Source organism: Nerophis ophidion, linkage group LG08 (genome assembly GCF_033978795.1).
Source record: "Nerophis ophidion isolate RoL-2023_Sa linkage group LG08, RoL_Noph_v1.0, whole genome shotgun sequence".
NCBI classification, from domain to species: Eukaryota; Metazoa; Chordata; class Actinopteri; order Syngnathiformes; family Syngnathidae; genus Nerophis; species Nerophis ophidion.
Genome location: NC_084618.1, coordinates 44722841 through 44747962, shown reverse-complemented (window position 1 = coordinate 44747962; position 25122 = coordinate 44722841). Strand labels below are relative to the sequence as shown.

Sequence of the window (25122 nt, the reverse complement as noted above, 5' to 3'; positions counted from 1 at the left end):
GAAACACTTAATGAAAATGTAAGGTAGCATAGTAGAAATGATCCACATCACCCCCTAAATTTATTCAACTATTCTTAATCCCATTTCTGTCCTACAGTTTCTTCAAAATCCGCCCATAACCTTTTTAGTTTTGTTGGTAACTAAATAACAGACAGACATACCATAGCATATACAGAAGTAAATATCATACAAAAATATTATAAATTGACATACGCACAAATGTATTTGCTAATTTGGCTTATGACGAATATTTCTGGCCCAGTGGCGTCGGTTTATTGTTTTGGTGTTTGACCTTTCAGGGTTGACCTGGAAGGAGTGTATGACTCAGTGTCCGAAGGGCGTCGTCCCAGCCTGCCACAATGCTGAGGACACAGTCACCATCTCTGGTCCGCAGGTTAGATATCTTTTCACAGAATTAGGTAGCAACAAAAATCAACACTCACATTAGAGTAACATTATCAACAGATGCAACCTTCATGTACAGTAGTTAATATTCATTTCCACTGCAGCTGCATGCATAAACTGTGTTCTGTTTGTTCATCAGGATGCTGTCAGTAAGTTTGTGTCGGAGCTCAAAGAGCAAGGAGTGTTTGCAAAGGAAGTACGCAGCGCTGGTGTGGCTTTCCACTCCTATTACATGGCATCCATCGCCCCAGCCCTCTTAGCTGCCTTAAAAGCGGTATGCAGATGTGCTGTTTTTCAACAAACATTACCATTAACCTAAAATGAGTAACTATGAGATGCACCACACTGACAGATTGTATAATACTAATTGTCTTGGGTGTAGGTGATTAAGAATCCAAGGCAGCGTTCATCCCGTTGGGTGAGCACCAGCATCCCTCAGTCAGAGTGGGACTCGCAGCTTGCTCTCTATAGTTCGGCGGACTACCATGTCAACAACCTTGTGAGCCCTGTTCTGTTCCAAGAGGGCCTGAGCCTTGTGCCTGACAACGCTGTCGTCTTGGAGATAGCCCCTCATGCGCTTCTTCAGGTATTTAAAGCATATTTGGTCTGTTATTTATTGTTGGTCTAAGACATAGATTTGTGACATTTAGTTGTGCACCAAATCATCAATTTCTTGCAGTACGATCAAAGATCTACTTGGTTTAACAGACCTGGGCAAATCACTGTCCATTAAAACATTTTTTAGACCTCTAACAATGAAACTGTAGGCACCTTTATGATGTACAGTTTTGTTTTCCAATCACAGTAAGTTTTGAACTATAGAAAGTGTTTCAACGGTTGAAATCTGCACTTATGAGTGATATGACTTATTACGGTAATTTACGTCACAGTACCTCAGATGAGGCGCCAAGCTAGTTCTGTGGAGTTTCTTTCCAGAACACAACCTGAAACGCGGGTGTCAGGGACAGACGTTATAGCAGATTTTTACAAGAATGTTCTACAGAAAAGTGATACTATATCAGATTGCAGGTGTTTTTTACTCTTTGCGTTCATATTTCGCTGTTTATTGGATTTGTGTTGTTTTTTGTTTGATTATCTAGGAGGTGGTTTGAGAAGTAAAAGAGGAGCGACGTACATATCAGTCAATCAATCAAAGTTTAGTTGCATATCCCTTAATCAAATGTCTCAGTGAGTGTCTTATTGTTCATAGTTAATATAGAGTTTTTGAGTTAGCATACTTTATAAATATGAAGAAATATAAACCTTGGACAAGTCACCACCTAATCACAGGGCCAACACAGATAGACAGACAACATTCACACTCACATTCACACACTAGGGCCAATTTCGTGTTGCCAAATTAACCTTTCCATATATTTGATAATTTTTGCAGTACAGAACTTTCGATTTCATTGTGTGAGAGACAGCTAATTATTTTGTGTCGTGTTTTAACTCTGTAATCAAATACAAGCGGCTGTGAAAGGCAACACATTTGGCGTGGGAGAGAAGATCCATGCATGCATGACATCTCCACATGTCTGTAAAGTGTGCAAAAAAAGCAGCCGTGACTAAGCACATAGGTTTGCAGAGCACCTCAAAGCGTGCAGCCCAAGCTTTGCGAGTCCTGGCTAATGATACTTACAAGGAAAAGCCAGGAGAACTTGTTTCATCCTTTAAGAATGCTTTGCCTTCCCGGTAAGCAAACCAGGATCTTCCAAAGTGCTGCCGGGTCCATTTGTGGCCAGCATCATGTTTTTATTGGCCCCAAGAGGGCTGAAACTAACGACGATAGTCGACTAGTCATCGACTATTAACGATTGTTGGACTAATCTGATTATGAGGTGTACACCAATTCAGTGGCTCTAATCTAACTTTCGGGTTTCAATGATAGTTCAGTCAGTTTTTCCGACAACTTAATGTCTCTGGTAACAAGCTAATTATATTACAAAGAAGGGTCAGAGACCACATTCTCCAGATGTCCGAAACTCACAGATTTAACATGTTTAAAGGAAGATGTTCCCATACGTTCAATGATTTCAATCCCGCTTGCCAGTGGCAACAGCCATTTTTCTCTTTCTGTTGCCGCTGATCAGTGGTTACGCTGAAAAGCGTATGTTTGTGTCCATCCGCAAAAACACAAGCGGTGACATCACAGATTATTATCGACAAATTAATTTGTCAGTGACAAATTTTATTGTCGACTTTTTTGGACAATGTCAACGAATTGTTTTACTCCTAACCTGTAGCACGGAAGTTTGGATTACTGCGATGTAAACAAACAAATACAAGTGGATAAGCCAAAAGCAGTATTACCCCATTGTTCACTAGAGATGCAGAACAGGGATTACTGTATTTTGTCAAATGAAACAAAAAACTAGAGAGTGCTCATCATTACGCCCCTAATATTTACTTGAATACTGGTGATTTTTTAAAGTTATTGTTCTGAAAGAAACCTTTGAACTCCTGTGAGCTACATATTTTTTCTACCTCCTATTATCTTCCGCAGGCCATTCTCAAGCGCAGCCTGAAGCACACGTGTACTTCACTTCCCCTCATGAAGAGAGGTCACACCAATAACCTGGAATTCTTTCTCTCAAACATTGGCAAACTTTACATGAATGGGTAAGAAAATGCCTTACTCTGAAATCAATTACTCTGCCATTTTTTAAAATACCTTGTGCCTCTTTTTAGCATCAACTTGGATGGTAATGTGCTGTGTTCAGGAGTTAAATACCCTGTACCAGTTGGCACCCCTATGATTTCACCTCTGGTTCAGTGGGACCATTCTCAGACTTGGGATGTCCCCAAGGTAGAAGATTTCTCTTCTGGTGCTGGGGGATCCAATTCTGCTGTTGTCTACAACATCAGTATGCATATCTGGTTATCTTGCATTACATCAAGTGATAAATACACAACTGTTTCTCTTTTCATCATATATTGTATGTGCTTGGTGTCCAACTCTGACCAACAGACATAAATCCTGAGTCTCCAGACTACTACCTACTTGGACACTGCATCGATGGCCGTATCCTCTACCCAGCGACAGGTTACTTGGTGCTGGCTTGGCGTACCTTGGTTAGAAATCTGGGACTTGTCATGAATACCACTCCTGTGATCTTTGAAGATGTCGCCATCCACAGGGCCACAATTCTGCCAAAGACTGGTGAGTAGTAAGAGCAGGATTTCACTGGGTTATTTGAGATCATTTACACTATTTACAAAAATTCTAACTATTTCGGCTCAACACCCACATTAGATTGGGACCTTCCTGGTACCCAAACAAAAACATGTATTTACAGCAGGGTAGGATTGCCTGATGCTTTTATGAGTTTATCTTTGGACAAAGACATGAACTGTCCAACAGTTTCATGGTAGGGTTATTGTAACAAAGACAAAATATCCATCCATCCATCCATTTTCTACCGCTTATTCCCTTTCGGGGTCGCGGGGGGCGCTGGCGCCTATCTCAGCTACAATCGGGCGGAAGGCAGGGTACACCCTGGACAAGTCGCCACCTCATCGCAGGGCCAACACAGATAGACAGACAACATTCACACTCACATTCACACACTAGGGCCAGTTTAGTGTTGCCAATCAACCTATCCCCAGGTGCAGGGCTTCACGGTGGCAGAGGGGTTAGTGCGTCTGCCTCACAATACGAAGGTCCCGCAGTCCTGGGTTCAAATCCAGGCTCGGGATCTTTCTGTGTGGAGTTTGCATGTTCTCCCCGTGAATGCGTGGGTTCCCTCCGGGTACTCCGGCTTCCTCCCACTTCCAAAGACAAAATATCAATAAACATTATAAAATTGATTTGTATTAGACTGAGAGAAATAAATATTTGATCCTACAGCAAAATGTGTCTTAGTATTTGGTGGTAAAACCCTCGTTTAAAAGCACAGCGATCAGACGCTCCTTGAAGTTGGTCACCAGAGTTGCAAACACCTCAGGAGGGATTTTGGTCAGAGAAACGGGTCCAAAACAAAATGATTTCACTTCATGTTAATAGTAAGAATGGTGTTGTTAAGCTCATAATCACCATTTCTCTATCTTAAAGGGGAGCATTATCACAACTTCTGAAGGGTTAAAACCAATGAAAATCAGTTCCCAGTCGAAGTTTTTCTCAAAATATTACCCATCACGCAATATCCCGAAAAACGGCTTCAAAGTGCCTGATTTTAACCGTCGTTATATCCACCCATCTATTGTCCTGTGACGTCACTGCGTGAAGCCACCAGAAACAAACATGGCAGATCGCACAGAAAGGTATAGCATAGTAGCTCGGATTCAGACTTGGATTTCAGCGGCACAAGCAATTCAACAGATTACGCATGTATTGAAATGGATGGTTGGAGTGTGGAGGCAGATAGCGAAAACGAAATTGAAGAAGAAACCGAAGCTATTGAGCCATATCACAACAGACAGTGGCATGGGAGGAAGCGCGGATGAATTCGGCGATCGCCTTCTACCAACGATTGGTATGTGTTTGTTTGGCATTAAATGTGGGTGGAGGGAAAGGCTGGACGCAAATATAGCTACAAATGATACATAATGATGCAATATGTACATAGAGCTAGCCTAAATAGCATGTTAGAATCGATTAGCTTGCAGTCATGCCGTGACCAAATATGTCTGACTAGCACACTCTACATAAGTCGATAACATCAACAAAACTCACCTTTGTGATTTCGTTGACTTTATCATTGGAAATGCATCTGCTTTGAGTGTCACAGGATATCCACATATTCTTGCCATCTCTGTGCCATATCTGTCGTAGCATAGTTGTCGTCTGTAAAGTGTGCGGAACAAACGAGGGACTTTCGCATCTTTTGGCCACTGGTGCAACTTGAATGCGTCCCTGTTCGTGTTGTTACACCCTCTGACAACACACCGACGAGGCATAATGTCTCCAAGGTACGGAAAAGCGAAAAAACAGAAAATAACAGAGCTGATTTGACTTGGTGTGTGTAATGTGTTTGAGAAAATGGCGGCTTGCTTCACGTTGTGACGTCACGGGTGAAAGATCATTGCTCCGACAGCGAACAATTGAAAGGCGTTTCAATCGCCAAATTCACCCTTTTAGAGTACGGAAATCAGTTAAAAAAACATATGGTCTTTTTTCTGCAACATCAAGGTATATATTGACGCTTACATAGGTCTGGTGATAATGTTCCCCTTTAAAGAGCTCAATTTTGGTCTCATGTGACCACCTCACATACTCCCATGGCTTGTTGCATTCATATAGTTGTTTCTTTATAAAACACTGTTATTTTGAATTTCTTCCATTTATGATGCATTGCACCAATAGTGCGGCCTCTTTATCACCAAGTTTCTTGTTGATGGTCTTGTAAGCTGAATCTTTAGTTTACATCCCATCTCTATCCTTTATGAGAATGCTATACCCCACTTAGTTCCACTTTTTTATTCACAGGCTTGGTACAGTTGGAAGTGCGTTACATGCCTGCCACCAACAAGTTTGAGGTTTCAGAGAATGGAAACCTGGCTGTCAGTGGTTGGTCATTTTTGTTGGTTATAGTTATTGAGAATATTTAGATATACTCAGATATATATTGTATGTTATTGCTTGAAAAAACACATTTTGTAAGGACATGCCTTTGATTATAAATGTATGTTGAAATGCTATGTTGTAAATAAACACATTTTCAGGCAAAGTCAGCGTTCTGGAAGATGCAGCCTTCGATTCGTTTCATAGTCAGTTAAGGCAGGGATCTCCCAAAGACGATCAAGACTCCAAATTGAAGCTCTTGACACATGACATTTACAAGGAACTGCGACTTCGCGGCTATGACTATGGCAAAACCTTTCAAGGCATCTTGGAAGCCAACAATGCAGGTATGTATTGGTCCAGCTAAAGCAGAATGTATTTCAGGCTCAATTTGTTTGTATGTATGCAACACACTTGTCTAAAAAACAAATTCCTACCAGATGCCATCAAAGAATTAACCAAAACATTTCAGCATTGCAAACATCTTCTTTTTTGCTATATTTATCTTCGGAAAAACCTCCATGGGAGCCTGTAGGCAATACTGGCATAGGTTGCAACAACAGTCAAAGTTGTGTTATGTCACAATTAACAGTTAAAAATCATACCACTCCTCGTGGTGGAACGGTACACTGGATTTTAGTGGCATATAAACTATACGTTTGCTGTAATTTAAGCTTTTTATTTTCTTGGTATTGTCAGGAGACATTGGAATGCTGCACTGGACAGGAAACTGGGTGACCTTCCTGGATACCATGCTGCAGATGATTGTGGTCGGTCTCTCGGGCCGTAGTCTTCGCTTACCAACTAGGATCCGTTCGGTCTGCATTGATCCTGCTTTTCATCTGGAAAGTGTCCTCAAGTATGCTGATGAAAAACAAGGTATGTGTTTTTAACTTCTTTTACATGAATAGATGCTAATTAAATGGCACTTTACTTTTTATTTTATTTTAGGGACAACCAAATCAAATAGCTACAATCATTTATTGAAAATTGTTTGTGGAGGTCAAGTTGATACATTTCTATACAAACATCTTAAACCCTGGGCTTTCTGGAAAAAGTTTTTTTAGGAGATGTACAAGATCTACGTGGATGATTTTGGCATCAGAGTAATGGGGAAACTGTGATGGTTGCTTTAGATGTGAAAATGTACACATATCCTGAATAAAAGTAAATTAGGTTTCTTGTTCAGTGAGTTTTAAACATTAGAGGAATTTTACATGTACCGTGGGAAGGGTAAAGTGTTCGCTTTCAAACAGGGCATAGTTGCACTGATGTTAGTTTTTTTTTTTTTTAATGATCCGTGACATATACTGGTCCTTGACCGCTTTCTTTTACCCATTTAAGAGGGAGTGGTTTAAAATATGTCTTCTGTTTTCAGGTTTGGTGACTTGGATATTTAGCATGTGTATAATAATACAAGGGTTGTGCAGCAGTTACCATAGCAACACAAATTCAACCATTACCACACTGCCCCCTATACTTAGTCCAGCGCTTCTAAACTGGAAAAAATGCTAAAAACCAATCCAGTGCATGTCACTATATGCTAAGCTAGTTAAAGCTTTTGTGTTATAGGTGATTATCAAATTGTTATCAGTGTTATATATAATAATCCATCAAATAAATGAATACATTTTGAAATATATCCCCAGGGCCCAAAAATTAAGAGCTGTATGTGAAAAATGGGCTCTAAGCCACACTTTGGACACCACTGCAATAGACTGTACAAACATGAGTCAGTTGCCCGAGCAATATGTGCTGTGCATAATGTAATATTATCTGATATCAGACTTTTCCATTGCAATTATTTTGATAGCTGTGAGAGTCCACCTCAACCACTGCCTTGACAAAATTGCGGCCGGTGGAGTCCAGATTAATGGCCTCCATGCAACTGTGGCACCACGTCGACAGCAGCAGCAGATCCCTCCAACCCTGGAAGAGTTCCTGTTTGTTCCCTATGTAGCGACCCAGTGCCTGAAAGCCAACGTGATACTTGCTGAGCAGCTAAGGCTTTGTAAAGGTATTTGTGTCTAAAAAACGATTGTATAGATTCACGAACTACATTAATGGTAAAGTATCAACGATATGAACTGTTGAACAAAACATTTGTTTTACTTTATTTGGCCTCCACAGGATTAATTAACAGACTGCAACAAAAGTTGTCATCTCATGGTGTGAAGCTCTCCATCCCTGGCCTGCAGGGCATGTCTGAAAGCCCTCATCCCAGCCCTGAGCCCTCTGAACCCAGCTTGGTGCGGCTCCTCGCCCTGCTCTGTGAACTGGAGCTGAATGGCAACCTTTGTTCAGAGCTGGAGCAGACTGTGGAGAAGGAGAGGGCTTGTTTGCTAAAAGACAGTCTATTGCAGGGACTGCTGCGCAGCCCGGCACTCAGGCACTGTGTAGACACTGCCATGGAAAACTGCACGCCTGGCAAGATCAAAGTGTTAGAAGTAAGAAAGAGAAAAAATTGGGGGGGGGGGAACTGCCAATTGCAGAGTTATGTAACTTCTGATTTGTTTTCCCTTTGAACAGGCCTTTTCCAATGATGGCCAGCTCTTCTCCCACATATTACAAATCCTCAACATCCAACCAATGCTACGTGTAGACTATGTCGCTACAGCTGCCAGTGAGGAACTCCTAGCTCCCCATCAGACTTCTCTGGACGAACTGGCAGTCACTTCAGCTCAGTGGGACCCTCTGTCTGGCCCCGCTCCCGGAGGCAAGGTTGGAGAGGCTGACCTGGTGGTTTGTAACCATACATGGTGCCCGCTCAGGATGGACCCTGGAGTGCTGGTGGCAAATCTCGCTTCTGGAGCCAAGCAAGGAGGGTTTGTTCTCCTCCACACTCTGCTAAAGGGGGAAACTATTGGGGAAATGGTAAACTTTCTCTCCAGAGCCAATGAGAACAACTGCCATCGAGGACTGCTCACACAGGTCAGTGGAGACATGTTTGAATTTCTAACAGTTTTTTTCATTCATGAACTGCATTCAGATCGGTTCAAATCTTTGAAGATGCAGACATCATACTACAATTTTTAGACCTAATAATTCTCAACATCAGCAGAAGCTCCTCTGCTATTTGGATCCGAATTATATGCACATGTTCATTGCTCAACATTCATTGTGAAGCTACACTGACCTCCGGGCAAAGTTTGTTCTGTCATGCTATGTAGTTTGGTCACCCTGCGTTTTGGGGATGTGGCCTAGCGAAAGATAATTCAACACTACCAAAATGCTGCCTTTGACTCGCTTGACACACAATTTTATGTCACAATCATAATGGGCATAAATATTATGTTTTCCTCAAAACATATGAAATTAAAATGTTTACACATTCTACAATATTTTTTTTGTAACGCAGCAGACTGCAAACATACTTTGGAATATTTGACATTAGGGGTGATTGGAAACTTCATTGACGTAAGAATCACACGTGTTAATTATCCCAGTTCTAAATCCATTCAAGATTTGCAAAAATGTATAAAAAATATTTTTTAAATATTAAACCTTTTTTGAAACCTGTTTTGAAGGTTTTATTATAATTTTTATAGCAAATAATATATTCCGAGAATCAGTTCTAATCGAGAATTTTGATGTATTATGAGCCAATTCTGAATCAACTGGTCACTCCAAGAATTGGAATTGAAATGTGAGTTGTTGTAAAATTCATATCGCTATTTGACACTTTTACATAATTAAAAAATGAGTTTATTAAGTTTTAATTTAAGGTCTATTTTACACCAAGAACAGCTGCTCAGCTCCATTTCACTCCTAATACTGCTTAACAATGTTAAGTGACAATGAATATCTTATGTCTTTGAATGCATGTCGTGATATTATGCTGCTTTTTTCTTAATGTTCTCACTTAGGACGAGTGGAAGAAAGTCTTTTTTGATTCTTCACTAAGCCTGGTGGCCATCAGGAAGTCCTTTTACGGCTCTGTGCTATTTCTTTGTCGCCTTCGGGCCCCCGTCAAACGACCAGTTTTCCTTGGTGTTGACAGTGCTGACTACAAGTGGGTGGAATCACTCAAGGTTTGTGGGATTTTGCCAACCAGTGTCCTGCAATAATTACTAAAATCTAATTGCCAAACAATAGTTATTCTTTTTTAAATTGTTGCTTTGTGGTTCTTGGGACAGAAAATGCTGGCTGAGCCCTCAGACTCTACTGTGTGGTTGACTGCTTCTCAGGCCCACTGTGGAGTTGTGGGAATGGTCAACTGTCTGCGGCAAGAACCAGGTGGCATCCGAATACGGTAGGACATCACCACTAACCTTAAGCGACAGTGTTCCCCTATGTTTACAGCTTTGGGGTGGCAGGTGGGTAATGGAGGAGCGGGGAGTGGGACATTGATACAAACGAATGCAAATATGCAGCCATGTTAATTGGGGTTCTTTTCATTTTGAATAGTTTAACCGATATTGTCGCACTCACGCTAATTTGAGTTAAAAAAGGTATATCATTATTTGAGTAGTACTGAAACAATAAATAGAAGCTATGTACTGCATCCATGTAATAAATCACTAGGAGTGGGTCATGCAGTATATTTTTTTAAATGTTTGCATTTCATCCTTTTTCGTTCTCCAGCTGTGCATTTGTGTCAAATCTTAATGACTCGTCAGACGCGCCAATTCTCCAGCTGGACCATCCATCCATGCAGTCAGTGCTCGACGGGGACCTTGTCATGAACGTATTCAGAGATGGGCACTGGGGTGTCTTCAGACACCAGCACGTAACTCTTGGTACGACATGTCAGTGTTCAAGGATTTTCTTCATCAGATATACTGTAAACAAGTGGGGAGTTAGTAATGCTTGTGTAAGTTGACTCCCTTTCCAACACATATTTATTATATTATGTTTATGGTAAGAAGAGAAAAATAACAACACAAAAATGCAGAACAAGTAGCATTAAATAAGCAAGCATTTGATCTTCAAGCTAAATTTGGCTAAATACTTAGTAGAGACAAACCCTTGTTGGAAAGCACAAGCTTATTTGCATACATCTCAGGAGGGATTTGGGGTCACTCCTTTAAATCCTGAAAATCTAGAGGCTGTAGTTTGGCAACTTGAAATTTCAGCTGCCTCCACAAGTTTGCTATGGGATTAAAGTAAGGACAAGTTTATTTATAGAGCATGATTAATACACAGGGCAGTTCAAAGTGCTTACAAGAAGACAAAAATAGAAATATAATAATCATCAAGCAAAAATCATAAAATATAATAATCTTAAAACAAGCATAATTTAAAATAAAATCAAAGAGTGTAGATAAAATATTTACGATCCATTCATTTTCTACTGCTTGTCCCTTTCGGGGTCTGCTGGAACCAATCTCAGCTGCATTTGGAAATAAAGTGTTTCCAGACGGGATTTTAACATTGCCAACGTTGAGGCCTGTCTCACATCTTCAAGAAAACGATTCCAGATTTTAGGAGCATACAACTAAAACACAACTTCATCAGGTTTGGTCTTGACTCTGAGTACCAGCAGGAGTCCACTCCCTGAGGTTCTCAGAATTTGAGATGGTTCATATGGTTCTACAATATCTGAGATGTACTTCGGCACAAGACCATGAAAATACTTAAACAGGAAGCTAGTGCAGTAACTTCTAAGCCCTGGACTAATATGGTCATATTTCCTGGTTCTAGTCAGGACTCGGGCAGCATCATTCTGGATGTACTGCAGCTGCTTTACAGCTTACTTAGAGAGCCCAGTGAGAAGGCGATTACAGTAGTCTAACCTGCTGGAGACAAAGGCATGGATTTTTTTCCTAAGAGTGATGTAGACATTATTCCCCTGATTTTGTAATGTTTTTAGGTGGTAAAAAGCTGCTAATGTTATTGACTTAATGTGGCTGTTCCAGTTTGAGTCCATTATTACCCCTAGATTTCTAACGTGATTATTGAGTTTCAAGACGACTAATACATTTCTCTTTGCTTTTGTGGGCCACTGGCAATGATTTCAGTTTTGTCTGAGATTAGCTGAAGAAAAATTGTTTTGTATTCACACATTGATCTGTTCAATGCAGTGACAAAGTAAATCAACAGGCCAACGTTCCCCTGCCGTCAGTGACATGTAGATCTTAGTGTCATCTGCATAGTTGTGTTAGGACACATTGAAGCTGCGTTTTATTAGCTGGCCGAGTGGCAACATGTACAGCAGAAGTTAAACAATAGGCGGCCCAGAATCTAGCCCTGAGGAACCCCAAGGTCATAGCCATTTGGTAAGAGACACGGTTACCAATTCAAACAAAATGTATCCTGTGATCAGGGTAGCACTTGAACCATTTAAGAACGCAACTAGATATTCCCACCCAGTTTGGTAATATCTGTAAAAAAGTGTGGTTAACTGTGTCAAAGGCAGCGCTCAGGTGCAGCAGAACGAAGACTGAGACTTTTCCTGCAGCTGTGATCAGGTGGACATCATTGTCACCTTGATCAAAGCTGATTAAAGTCAGTCTCTGAACCCAATCAATAAATATGGAGCCTGGGTTCTAGCCGAGGTTTCTTCTGTCGAGGGAGTTTTTTGCTTGCCATATGTTAGTTCTTGTCATGTTCTGTTGGTTCTCTTTAATGTATGAGTGTGGTTGTAGATCTGCTTTACAGGGAAAGTGCCTTGAGATAACGTCTGATGAGGTGGAATAAAGCCTCTCAATGATGTGACGTCTTCCTGTGACGTCAGTAGAGAAACAGTACCAAAATGTCTCAGCCTCCAAACATGTGGAGTCATTATAATACCAAGGAGCTCATCTGGTGTCATCTCATCCCAAGCCTTGTTCAACCCATCCGTCAAAATTATTTTTTGTTTGAATACAAGTTTTAATCTGCACTTTTCTGGTTTGTTTTGTTGATATTCTGTTCTACTTTAAAACCTATGGACTCGTCATGTAATTTTCTAAAGTTGTAGATGTAGAAAATAAGCAAAGAACCAAATAATTATTCCTCCCGACCCCCACACCTACTGTGACTTAGATGACACAAAATGATTTTGTGTTTTTGTCATTTGCAGATAAAAATGAAGAATTGACAGAGCAAGCCTACGTCAATGTGTTGACACGGGGTGACCTATCGTCATTGCGCTGGATTGCCTCACCGTTGCGCCATTTTGTACCAGACAACCCCAACGTGCAGCTGTGTCGTGTCTATTACAGCTCGCTCAACTTCAGAGATATAATGCTCGCCACGGGCAAGCTACCACCTGATGCTATTCCAGGTATGTGGATACTGAATAAATATTTTATCTCGATAACAGATTGTGAACAACAAATGATACCATGGCAAGTCATATTGTTTCTTATCCAGCAAAAAGAGTGGTCACGCTGTAACTTAAAAAATATTAAACTGATATATGCTCTCCAGGGGACCTTGCCCTACAGCAGTGCATGTTGGGCATGGAATTTTCTGGTTTGGACCCCAACGGTCGGCGTGTGATGGGACTGCTGCCTGCTAAAGGCTTGGCGACGTGTGTGGATGCGGATAAAAGATTTCTCTGGGATGTCCCTACTAACTGGTAACTTTCACACTGTGTGTAGATGTATGAATTGTTGGTTCATATGAAAGAACATTGTAGTGTACATTTATAACACTGCCTCTATGAGGGCTTTGTATTAATGATAAAATAACATGCAACCTAGGAAAAGCATAAATACCATGTTCAGGTCCATGTGTTTACATTTTTAAAAAATCATGCTGTTGTATTACTATTAACTTATTAGACATGTAAATGGGGATAGGCTGATTGGCAACACTAAATGATTCCGAGTGTGTGAATGTGGTCTATCTCTGTTGGCCCTGCGATGAGGTGTACACTGCCTTCTGCCCAAGTGGTAGAAATTGGATGGATGGATAGACTCCTCGTTGTCTTGTTTTATGTCAAAGAAACTCCAATGGTCTTTATGCCATTCTTCACGGGAAAGACATTTGACAGTGGACTTTGATTAAAGGGGGCCAATGATGATTCTAATCTACAATTTTAACACTTCTTTGTGGTCTACATAATATGCTTTGGTGTAAAATGTTGGTTCTTAGTCACATTTGTAACTTAATTTCTAAGTATATCTGCAAACATACATTTGTGGAGGTGTTCCATTTAGATTTAAAAAAATAGCCCCTCCATGGCTAGCCCCCTACAAAAGTATCAAATGTATCTTTTAAAACTGTACAATGTTTAAATATATCTTTTGAAAACAAACATCACAATTTTTTCCCCCACTCATTGTCGACAGTAAAATTTATGCAAAACACAGCGTTATGATTAGATTTGTTGCTTTGGCATTGTTCAACATGAGTGACCTTCATTGTAACAACATTTGTTGGTCAAAAAGAGGGAATTTTTAGGTCCCCCTTTATTAGAAATTAATAGACTGAAAACAGTCTAAGTCAAAAACAAGAGGTAAGTTGGTAGTGTGATGGCAGTCAAACTTTGGCTGTGAGTTACTTAGGGACAAGGGAAGTGCTGGCCGTTATTTGAGCGACAGTGCAGCATAGTCCTTAAGGCTGTGTTTGTTTGTGATGCAGCTCATTAGGTAAAATAAAATAAAAGAATACATAGTTTTGAAATTAGATTGCATGTTAGTGAGAATCGAATTGACTGTTTGTGGTTTTTGGATGTGTAGCCCTAATTTCGATAAAATAATGACAACATTTCTGATACATCAAATGTAAATAATTCCTCAATCATTACATTCCTTGAATGAAAGGCAAGCTAGATCTGGGGTTACCGTTTTAAATGGACTTCTCTTTAAGGTTGCAATCACATCTGCCTAAGAAAGATTTGCTTGCGCATATTGAGCTCAGTAAAAGCACCTGCAACAACATGTACTGCATGAACTGTAAGACACAAAAATGTGAGCATTCTTTGGTCAGTGTCTTGATTATTCTGTCCCAAAGAGAAATTTTATGTAATTTCTCTTATGACATGAAGGACTCTGGAGCAGGCGGCCTCTGTGCCGGTCGTCTATGCAACAGCATACTATTCGCTCGTGGTTCGGGGCAGGCTGCGCCCTGGAGAAAGTGTTCTCATCCATTCAGGGTCAGGAGGTGTTGGGCAAGCTGCCATTGCCATTGCCCTTAGCAAAAATTGCAAAGTATTCACAACTGTCGGTAAGACATATTTTGTTTGAAAAATAAGTCAGTTTTAATATCTTACTGTCATACTTTCAATTACAATTAGATTCAAGTACTGTATCGTACATTTCAATTTTGTTCACGTTTTTTCTTTCATGTTTTTAGGTTCAGCAGAGAAGCGCTCCTACTTGCAGGAGAGGTTCCCAAGGCTATCAGCGGAGTCCTTTGCTAACTCTAGAGACACAACCTTTGAACAGCACATCCTACTCCACACTCAGGGCACAGGTATGTATGTTCCTCTGCGGAAACTGATACTGTATTGTCACATGTAACAGATTGTCTATATGACACCCTCCTAAAAATTTGACCTTTTTGGGTTACGTTATGTCTTAAGATTGAAATTATTTTGTCTATTTAGTTGTATGATATTTATCAGGTATTTTCTCAAATCCCAGCTGCCTATTGAACAATAAGTTTTATGTGTGTGCTTTTCAGGTGTGGATGTGGTACTAAACTCTCTGGCCGAGGAGAAGCTTCAAGCAAGTCTTCGCTGTCTTGCCCGACATGGCCGATTCCTGGAAATTGGCAAATATGACCTGTCCAACAACTCTCCTCTCGGTCAGTAGAAGTCAGATAGCAACTGAATCTTAAAGGGGAACTGCACTTTTTGGGGAAATCTTGCCTATCGTTCACAATCATTATGAGAGACAAGAAGACAAAAGTTTTCCCTCTCCCGCTCCCCTCTCCCTTTCCCCTTACGGGACCCCACCCCTTGGTGTCGCTTTATGCGATTGGGTAATAATGATGTTGTTACCCAAAATGCCATGGACCCTACCTAAATTAAAAGTAAAACAGTGGATGAAAAACAATTCAGTGCAACTTGTCTCAAAAGCAATTTAAAGCAATAAAGTGCAGTATCTTAAATATCAAATCTGATGACCTTGGTCACTTCAGAGCCCAGCTGTTGTCTCTCTTCCTGATCCAGAGCCACTGGGCTGCTCTTTCAGCAGCACTGGACACGGCTTTGATGGCTTGACATTGGGCCTGGCCCCAAATTCCCATGTTCTTAAGGAGACTGGTAGTTGACCTGCCCACGAAGCCTCTGCAGCCCACCTCCACAGGGAGAACTGTGGCCTTCCAGTCTCCGTTGTTCAGCATTGGCTGCCAACTCGGCATACCGGAGCTTCTTGGCAGTATGGCGTAGTGGGTTGAGCATCCGTGCCAGAAACCTGAGGGTTGCAGGTTCGCTCCTCGCCTCTTGACATACAAGTCGCTGCCGTTGTGTCCTTCAGCAAGACACTTCACCCTTGCCCCCAGTACTGCTCACACTGGTGAATGAATGATGGGTGGTGGTCGGAGGAGCCGTAGGCGCAAACTGGCAACCACGCTTCCGTCAGTCTACCCCAGGGCAGCTGTGGTAGACTGAACCCATCATTCAGTCACCAAATGTGAATGAATGATGGGTTCTCACTTCTCTGTGAAGCGCTTTGAGTGTCTAGAAAAGCGCTATATAAATCTAATCCATTATTGTTATTTTTATTATTACCCCAATCTGAACTTGTATAAGCACATTACTGCTAAGACAGAGTAAATGGGTTTATTAATTGAAAATATTAAATTGACGCCTTTCTCCTTTGATTTTTCTGTCATCGCTCCTCGATGGAAAACGTTTGGACACCCCGATGCAGAGACTGTTTGATGAGCGTTTTTGTAGTCGCTCTTTAAAACCAACCAAGTACTCTTGTCATATACAGTAGACGATCATTCACTAGTGTCAACATTGTTTCTGCTGTAATATCTGTATGACTGTTCATACTGAATTACTTTATATATGACTACAGTAGAGTTTTGGTGAGGTTAAAAAATAAATCAAGAAAATAAGAAAAATTAAGGGAGAAGTCAGCACTCCACAATCCTTAAGAGTTCTTCAAAAAAAGGGTGGCCCCTCAAACAATTGTGTTGAAAAGTTTATTCATTGGTGTGAACTGTGATTTTGTTGTCATCTCTCGACAGGCATGGCTCTATTCTTAAAAAATGTTGCATTCCATGGCATACTGCTGGATGCTCTCTTTGAAGATGGAAATCGTGAATGGGAGGAAGTGTCTGAGCTGCTGAAAGATGGCATTGTAGGAGGTGTTGTCCAGCCTCTAAAGACGAATGTGTTCAAAAGGGACCAAGTAGAAGAGGCTTTCAGATACATGGCTCAGGGCAAACATATTGGCAAGGTCCTCCTGCAGGTCAGTCATGACTTTGACTTACATTTTATAATTTCTTTACATATGTTATACCCCCAAATACAGGAGATCACTGCTATTTCTGTAGGTCAAGTCTCTTTAATTGCCATTGTATACTCGTAACAAAGGATGCTAAAAAACACAATGTAGGTTTAGCCTTCAATATGCCACACATACTTATTAAAGGCATTGTAAAATACTAAAATGTAGAGTTGCTACCCACCACTAATTAATGATTATGAAAGATGAGCAACAAAACATAATAGAAATCCCGGACTAGCCTTTAGCCTGGTACCTAGGCTAGCACTACAGCCGTGCTGCAGTCTGTAGTGATGCGGCATCCATTTTCCTCTAGAGCAGTTAACGGTGGTATAAGGTTCCACAAGCTCCTGAGCCGAGGCTTGTCGACATAATCCACACTGCTTGCCTGTTGTCCTTCCAGCAACGATTTGCAATAATATTTGAACTTGTGTTCACCTCACTGCAAATTTTGAGGCGGGAAAGTTGACTATCAAAGGCTAGCTAATGATACTGAAGTCACAAGGTGTGTTGCCGTCATGGTTTGGCATCACATTATTTCATCAGAATACATGTAATGACGTCACATCATCACATCATACTACATGTATGACATAATGATGTTATGTCAATTCAAGATGGCTGTCCATTTTATGATATATATAAGCACATTACTGCTAAATGTACAAGCTGAATTGGTAATAAACACTTGTATTTCAAATTAACATGACCCATTGTAATCCATCCATTTTCTACCGCTTATTCCCTTTCGGTGACCCATTGTAATTAATTTAAATACATTTAATCGGTTTTTGGCTCTCCCAAAACATCAAATTTTTTTATCATGTAACATGCCATTCAAAATGAGGAAATTAACTTTTAGATAAGATATATTGTATTGTTTTGGAAAAAAATACAATAGAATGTACTACAACAGCTAATGCTAGCAAGGAAAAGCAAATTATAGAGGCAAATCTTACAGGGTTTATTCTGACAAGTACTATGCAATTTAGCGATGGGGAGGCCCATTACTCAAATGTATGCCCGCAATTTAAAGCATAATGTATAATAATGCATCTTCATGAATATAAAGGTATCCGTCCTGATTCACAAAATACACCTGGTAATTAGGGATATAAATCTTAAAACAACTCACGATCCGATTCAATTAAGATTCTTGGGGTGACTATTCTATTCAGAATTGATTTTCGATTTAACAGGATTTTCGAATCAAACAGATTCTTGCTATATATTTGGTACAAAAATTATAATAAAACGGGTTACAGGTTACTAAAGCTCCTCTTGGCTGCTGACGTATGTGCAGTGAGTAAGTACGGAGATGGCTTCAAATATATATTTTTTCAATTGATTCTTAATAAAAATACAAAAAAAATCTGATAATGATGAATCTATTTAAAATTGGTGTAAATAGGATATGGATGGGAATGAATTTTTTTTTTCTCAACACCCCTACTGGCAATATCAAGCAAAATCTTGGAGGAAAAAGTACTAAAGAATTGACTAACACAAATAATGTTGTAAAATAAAGAAACTATTGTATGCTCATGTATTGTATGGATGTATCATTTGACCAGTTGGTCTCTTCACACAGGTGTGCCGTGAGGACACAAGTGCATCACTCCAATCTGCTTCCCCTTTAATGCTTCCAGCACTCTGTCGTACATACTGCCTGCCCTCCCACTCGTATATCATCACTGGGGGACTTGGTGGCTTCGGCCTTGAGCTTGCTCAGTGGCTGACGGAAAAAGGAGCCCGAAAACTGGTGCTTACTTCCAGATCTGGAATTAGGAATGGTATGGCATAATACTTCAAATTAAACTTACTTAAAACCTGCACAACTACAAAAAGTGATCATCTAAAACAGATTAATGATTTAAACTCAACGAATAAGTTACTTTTTAATACTAACTTGCAGGTCAAGGCAAAGTTATTACTTCTTTTAACCCTTTGAATGACTGCTGTATTGTCTGTTGTAATCAATATCAATCAATTATATATTAATGTACAACTTGAAGAATCACAGCTAAATGTTGAACGTGACTTATTTAGACAATTCAAATATGAAAACAAGCAAGCAGTCAGAGACTACTGATGTCTGTGATACCACAGCTTTTTTCCCCGCCGATACCAAGTAAAATTAAGGCTGGTATCGCTGAAAGCAATACTTGGTGCAAATATACCAAATGTGTCTGGTAATATTATTACAAAATGTGTTTATTTCAAGTGTTGCTGCTCTTGGGGAATCATCTTCAACCAATATAAAGTCACAGAGCATAACAAATGGATGGCCTTATTCTGTACTGAATGCATTATCTTATTTATATTCAACTCTGGATGTAGTCTCTCCAGATAACCTACAATAAAATTAAACATAAACCTTTTTTTATAATACTAAGTGAATTATTTTAATTGTCAGTAATTTTCTTACATAAACAAATGACAGACTGAAGGATTGAACACAGCAGTGTGCCGCTGCGCTTGGGCATTACATACTTACCTAGGCGGAGGAAAAAGGAGTTCCTACTAATAGCGTTTCATTTAGACGAGATCGCAATGTTTTATTTACTTTACAGTGTGTTCATGGTAATTTTACACATTATCTCAGTATTGATAAGCACATCAATATCAGAGACCAGCATATGTCACGAATAACAAAACACCAATGCATCAAACTATCCCAAAAACAGCCCTTTTGAATGTACCGGTATCCTTCCTCCCATGCTAAAATTCACTGAACAAGCAGCTTTGTCTACTTGATCCAGTATCTAAGATAAGTACATTAATACCTTGGTATCAGATACTTAATCTTAGATTTCCACTTCTTGTAGTGTAGTGAAAAGGAATGGGCAATTAGACAGCACTGTTCTCCTAGTGATGCTGTAACTCCTCTTATTTTAACTTTTGCTAGGTTACCAGGCAAAGCGTGTGCGTGAGTGGCGGAGTCAGAATGTGGATGTTTTGGTGTCCACCAGTGACGTCAGCACGCCGGAGGGAGCAGAGAAGCTCATCACCGAGGCCTGCAAGCTGGGCACAGTGGGCGGGGTCTTCCACCTTGCCATGGTAGGTCACTTTTTGTGCAATAGGAGTTTGCTTTGGAGTTCCTTGGCCTACCTACAAGTTCCATTCCTACGAGGGCAATGAAAGTTGAGTTTTAGTTGGAACTAATGTCTAAATTAGACCACAGAACACACAAAGGACTTGTAAAATACAATAGCAAAGAGATTAAATCCAAAAATGTAATGAAACAGTAGGAAACGCCTTTTTTAAAGGGGGAAGTATCAATAATGAGATATGATAATAATGAGACTATGCTGCTCAGTTATCACTGTCAACTTTAAATGAGCACATGTTCATCTTTACCTTTGATGATGGTTGCAGTGTTTGCTTAGACAGCAAGTGTTAGTGAGCATTTTTCCACTTTCAGAGCATTCCATTGCCATCAGATCTTGTCTGTCTCATGTTTTGGAGACATAAAAAAAGGAAAAAAGTTAACTAAAAGGAATGAAATTGACTAAGTCTTTCCTCAATGTAGAGATGCGCCATGATGTGATTCTCTGCCTACTTGTTGCCTACATATTCTTTCTTTTTGTACAGCATCAATAGTATATGGTGGTGCGTATATCACAGTCTTGTGAAAAATTCCATGTTTAAAATGTTATTTCCATTTATTTGAAGATTTGGAATTTGAAATACATTGGCTTTAGAATGTTCTTTTGGAATTGGAACTACTGGAAGTGGATTCCAAATAATCACAATTTAGAGGAATTCCTCATGTTTCTTTAACAAATGTTTTGGCTTAAATACTAAAAAATACTTACTGCAAACATTTTACCACAATTTTCTATCATTTTAAATAGTGTGGGTTCCCTCCGGGTACTCCGGCTTCCTCCCACCTCCAAAGACATGCACCTGGGGATAAGTTGATTGGCAACTCTAAATTGGCCCTAGTGTGTGAATGTGAGTGTGAATGTTGTCTATCTGTGTTGGCCCTGCGATAAGTTGGCGACTTGTCCAGGGTGTACCCCGCCTTCCGCCCGATTGTAGCTGAGATAGGCGCCAGTGCCCCCCGTGACCCCAAAAGGGAATAAGCGGTAGAAAATGGATGGATGGATTCTACTTTTATAGAGCTTTTCTGCCTTCAAGGTACTCAAAGTGCTTTGACACTTATTCCACATTCACCCATTCACGCACACATTTACACACTGACGGTGGGAGCTGCCATGCAAGGCCCTAACCAGGACCCAGGGAGCAAGGGTAAAGTGGCTTGCTAAAGGACACAACGGAAGTGACTACGATGGCCGAAGCTGGAATCAAACCAGGAACCTTTAAGTTGCTGGCATGGCCACTCTACCACCTGTGCCACGCCGTAAAGTAACAATATCCATGGCTTTTACAATATTAGCTAATAAATGGCAAACATGCTAGCAGTTAGCTTTAACTTAACTGTTCCAAAAATGGTGTGAATGCTTAAGATTTCAAACTCATGGCCCAGGGGCCACATCTGGCCCGCCACATAAAATTATGTGGCCCCCGAAAAGTTTTGAAAAGCTTTGCCATGTGGTTCGACAAGACTATTCATCTTTTTTGATAAATGTATTTCAATGTTTACTAAACACATGCAATTCATGCAAATGCGGTTCTTAACTTGTTATCATTTAAAACAACAATATATTCCAAGATCAATTCCAGGGGAAAATTGCCTTCAGTGATACAGGGAAACATTTGATTGGTTAGACAGTCCCGCTGCATTTGAGTGCTGCTGAGACAAATTTGATTGGCCAAAATGCCGATGACTTGCCAATGTGTGGGGAAATTGCAGGGATTCGGCAAAGTTGCGAGGCCGTACATAATTTGGAGGGTTTAGTGTGTGAATGTGAGTGTGAATGTTTTCTATTTGTGCTGGCCCTGCGATGAGATGGTCACTTGTCCAGGGTGTACCCCGCCTTCTGTCCGGATGCAGCTGGGATAGGCTCCAGCCACCGAGAGGGACAAGCGGTAGAAATTGGATGGATGGATGGTTGAATTTGTGTGAATATGGATGATCGTGAATTCTGAAGGGACTGAATGTCATGATTCGGCTTTTTAAGGACTTTTGTGACTGTGACGTGGCCCACTATGTAAATGAGTTTGACGCCCCTGGCTTAAAGTATAAATCACCTCAATTTACGAGCTTAATTGTGTCTAAGAGGGAGCTCGTAATTCAAAAATCTTGTACCTCAAATCAACGCCACTCATCTAAATTACTTTAAATCAATTTAATTGATGCTTTGCCCCCACAAAACAGCAAAATGTTTACATGAAACATGCCTTTCAGACATTATAACATTTTATATGAGAAATATTGTATAAAAACAATACAATAGAATGTACTGAAAACTACTCCAGTAGTTTTATTCAGTAGTCGGGTTGGGAATTGATAAGTTTTTTCTGGTTTTGGTTCCGTTTTTGATTCTGCTTAACGATTCGGTTCCTTAACAGTTCTCTTATAGATTTTTATTTGGAAAAAAAGAGGGAAAAGTGTGCATTAGCATCTATTTGGTTTAGTTTAGAGGCAACATCACCTTACAGTGAGGTCTCAAGAGAGACATACGCGGCATAAAACATAAATTTGTAAATAAATATAACAAATTAATAATTAATATTCTTCTGTAGAATTTAATCATGGGCAAATTACAAAACAATGTAACATTTTGTAACATGCGATATTAACTTATCAACTCTTACCAATTTTAACTTATGTCAAGCCTTTATTGGTTATACGTTTGATGATTATGGCAGACATTGAAATAAAAATCACAGAAAATGTAAAGGTTTCAAAAACCACAATGATCCGAATCATAACAAATAAAAGCCTGACATAGCTCACTTTGCATGTAATAAGTTAATATCACAGATGTATTTCTTTAATCCAGTGAAAATTATCCTGTTTTTCTCAGCACTGTCCTTCACAATCACTTTCTTTGATTCCAATGTTTGAACAACAAAGTAATGTCCATCATTAGCTGTAAGCTAATTCTAGCTAAGCTAAGAGTAAATGTTTTGGGCGGATCTTACGGGGTTCACTGTGACATCCGCTATTCCAACGGGCAGGAGCGAGGCTCGTAACTAACATTTTTGCTAGCAACTTGAAGCATAACAATTGCAGAGAAATTGTTTGTATCTCAAAACACTCATAAGTTGGGGCACTTGTAAAAACTTTTAACTAATGAGACCTGCATCTGTTTTATGGAAGATGCTTGTATTTTTATTGTTCATTAAAAAAATTGATGTAATAAGTATGTGTACATGAAGTTCATAATAATGATGTTTATGGACTCCTGAACACAGTAAGGAGTTTATATGATGGGCTCTGCTTTGGTAGGTTTGAAACATGGAAAGGCAGAATCATAAATGTGGTGTCTCCATAAAATACACAATGTGGAGCTTTGCTTTCAAACTGCAAAACTCTGTTGATGTATAATTGCACAATGCAGAGTTCAAATAAACACCCAAAAATGGCAATAGCATAATCTAGGACCTAGTCAGTTATTTTTTTTATATCAAATGAGTCTTTCACACTTGTTGAATATTTTTTAGTACTTTTGCAAATGTTATACTTGTCCCTCCTTGTTTCCCATGCCTGCAGGTTTTGCAGGATGGCATGTTGGAGAATCTGACCCCTCAGCAGTTCAAAGCTGTTAACAAGCCTAAATATGATGGCACCATGAACTTGGACAAGTGAGACACACCACACTTCCATCATCCTTCTCTTAATAAGAAAAGTAGATTGGGTATGTAAAGCCTCTCTCTCTCTCTCTCTCTCTCTCTCTCTAGAGCCACAAGAAATTCATGTCCAGGACTGGCTTACTTCGTGGCGTTCTCCTCAGTCAGCTGCGGCCGTGGCAACGCCGGACAAAGCAACTACGGTTACGCAAACTCCGCCATGGAGCGCTTGTGCGAGAAGCGGCGCCACGACGGCCTCCCCGGTCTTGCAATCCAATGGGGCGCCATTGGAGATGTGGGCGTGGTGCTTGAAACCATGGGTGGAAATGACGCAGTGATTGGCGGCACTCTACCGCAGCGCATTGCCTCCTGCCTGGATGTGCTCGACCACTTCCTGTGCCAGCAGAGGCCGGTGGTGTCCAGCTTTGTGCTGGCAGAGCGCACAGTTGTAAAAAGTGAGGCAGGAAGTCAGAAGGACTTGGTGGAAGCTGTCGCACACATTCTGGGTAATATTTAGAATGTACCTTTTGGGACTATTCGTGTTAGTAATTGAAGGTGTTTAGTATTGGTGTATCTAATTAAAAGGGTTCATAGCATGTTCATCATGGCCTTCTTCCTTTAGGTGTGCGGGATATCAACAGCCTAAACGCTGATGCCTCACTGGCTGACTTAGGCCTCGACTCCTTAATGGGTGTGGAGGTCCGACAGACTCTCGAGCGTGACTATGACATTGTTATGGCCATGAGAGAGATTCGGCAGTTGACCATCAACAAGCTTCGTGAACTGTCCAGTAAGAAGCCGGAAGGATCCAATGGTATTGATTATAATTAGAACTCTGTATTGAAAATGTTATTTTTTTACATTTGAATTCACTGAAGGGGATATTTCTATTCTACAGTTAAAAAGGACGTCATGCGCACATTGTCAGAGTCTGATCTGACGGAACTGCTTGTCAACCCGGACGGCCCCACAGTGACACCTCTCAACAATGTGCAGAGCCAGGAGAGGCCACTGTTCCTCGTCCATCCCATTGAGGGTTCTATTGCTGCTTTTAAGGCGCTTGCCTCCAAGCTCAGCATGCCTTGCTATGGCTTGCAATGCACCAAAGGTAATGTCTTGTTGTGCTTGGTGTAGGGGTGCCGCAGGCCTTTAAAAGGTTAGCTGCTGGCCGCACATGGC

The 25122-nt window shown here is 40.4% G+C and overlaps 1 protein-coding gene across 1 annotated transcript in view; it reads left to right on the top strand.

Annotated features, from left to right (window-relative positions):
- The window catches only part of fasn (fatty acid synthase), a 78071-nt gene that overhangs the window by 36818 nt on the left and 16131 nt on the right, over positions 1-25122 (top strand). The window contains exons 12-38 of the mRNA XM_061908652.1: positions 300-394; positions 545-679; positions 788-991; positions 2912-3027; positions 3097-3272; positions 3377-3568; positions 5834-5914; positions 6070-6255; positions 6608-6787; positions 7722-7925; positions 8039-8355; positions 8438-8839; positions 9775-9939; positions 10045-10160; positions 10493-10647; positions 12912-13115; positions 13262-13412; positions 14826-15004; positions 15134-15253; positions 15464-15586; positions 16982-17205; positions 18833-19034; positions 20150-20301; positions 23867-23958; positions 24055-24449; positions 24566-24757; positions 24842-25051. Coding sequence (XP_061764636.1) covers positions 300-394; positions 545-679; positions 788-991; positions 2912-3027; positions 3097-3272; positions 3377-3568; positions 5834-5914; positions 6070-6255; positions 6608-6787; positions 7722-7925; positions 8039-8355; positions 8438-8839; positions 9775-9939; positions 10045-10160; positions 10493-10647; positions 12912-13115; positions 13262-13412; positions 14826-15004; positions 15134-15253; positions 15464-15586; positions 16982-17205; positions 18833-19034; positions 20150-20301; positions 23867-23958; positions 24055-24449; positions 24566-24757; positions 24842-25051 — 4968 coding nt within the window. The remainder of the gene's footprint in view (positions 1-299; positions 395-544; positions 680-787; positions 992-2911; positions 3028-3096; positions 3273-3376; positions 3569-5833; positions 5915-6069; positions 6256-6607; positions 6788-7721; positions 7926-8038; positions 8356-8437; positions 8840-9774; positions 9940-10044; positions 10161-10492; positions 10648-12911; positions 13116-13261; positions 13413-14825; positions 15005-15133; positions 15254-15463; positions 15587-16981; positions 17206-18832; positions 19035-20149; positions 20302-23866; positions 23959-24054; positions 24450-24565; positions 24758-24841; positions 25052-25122) is intronic.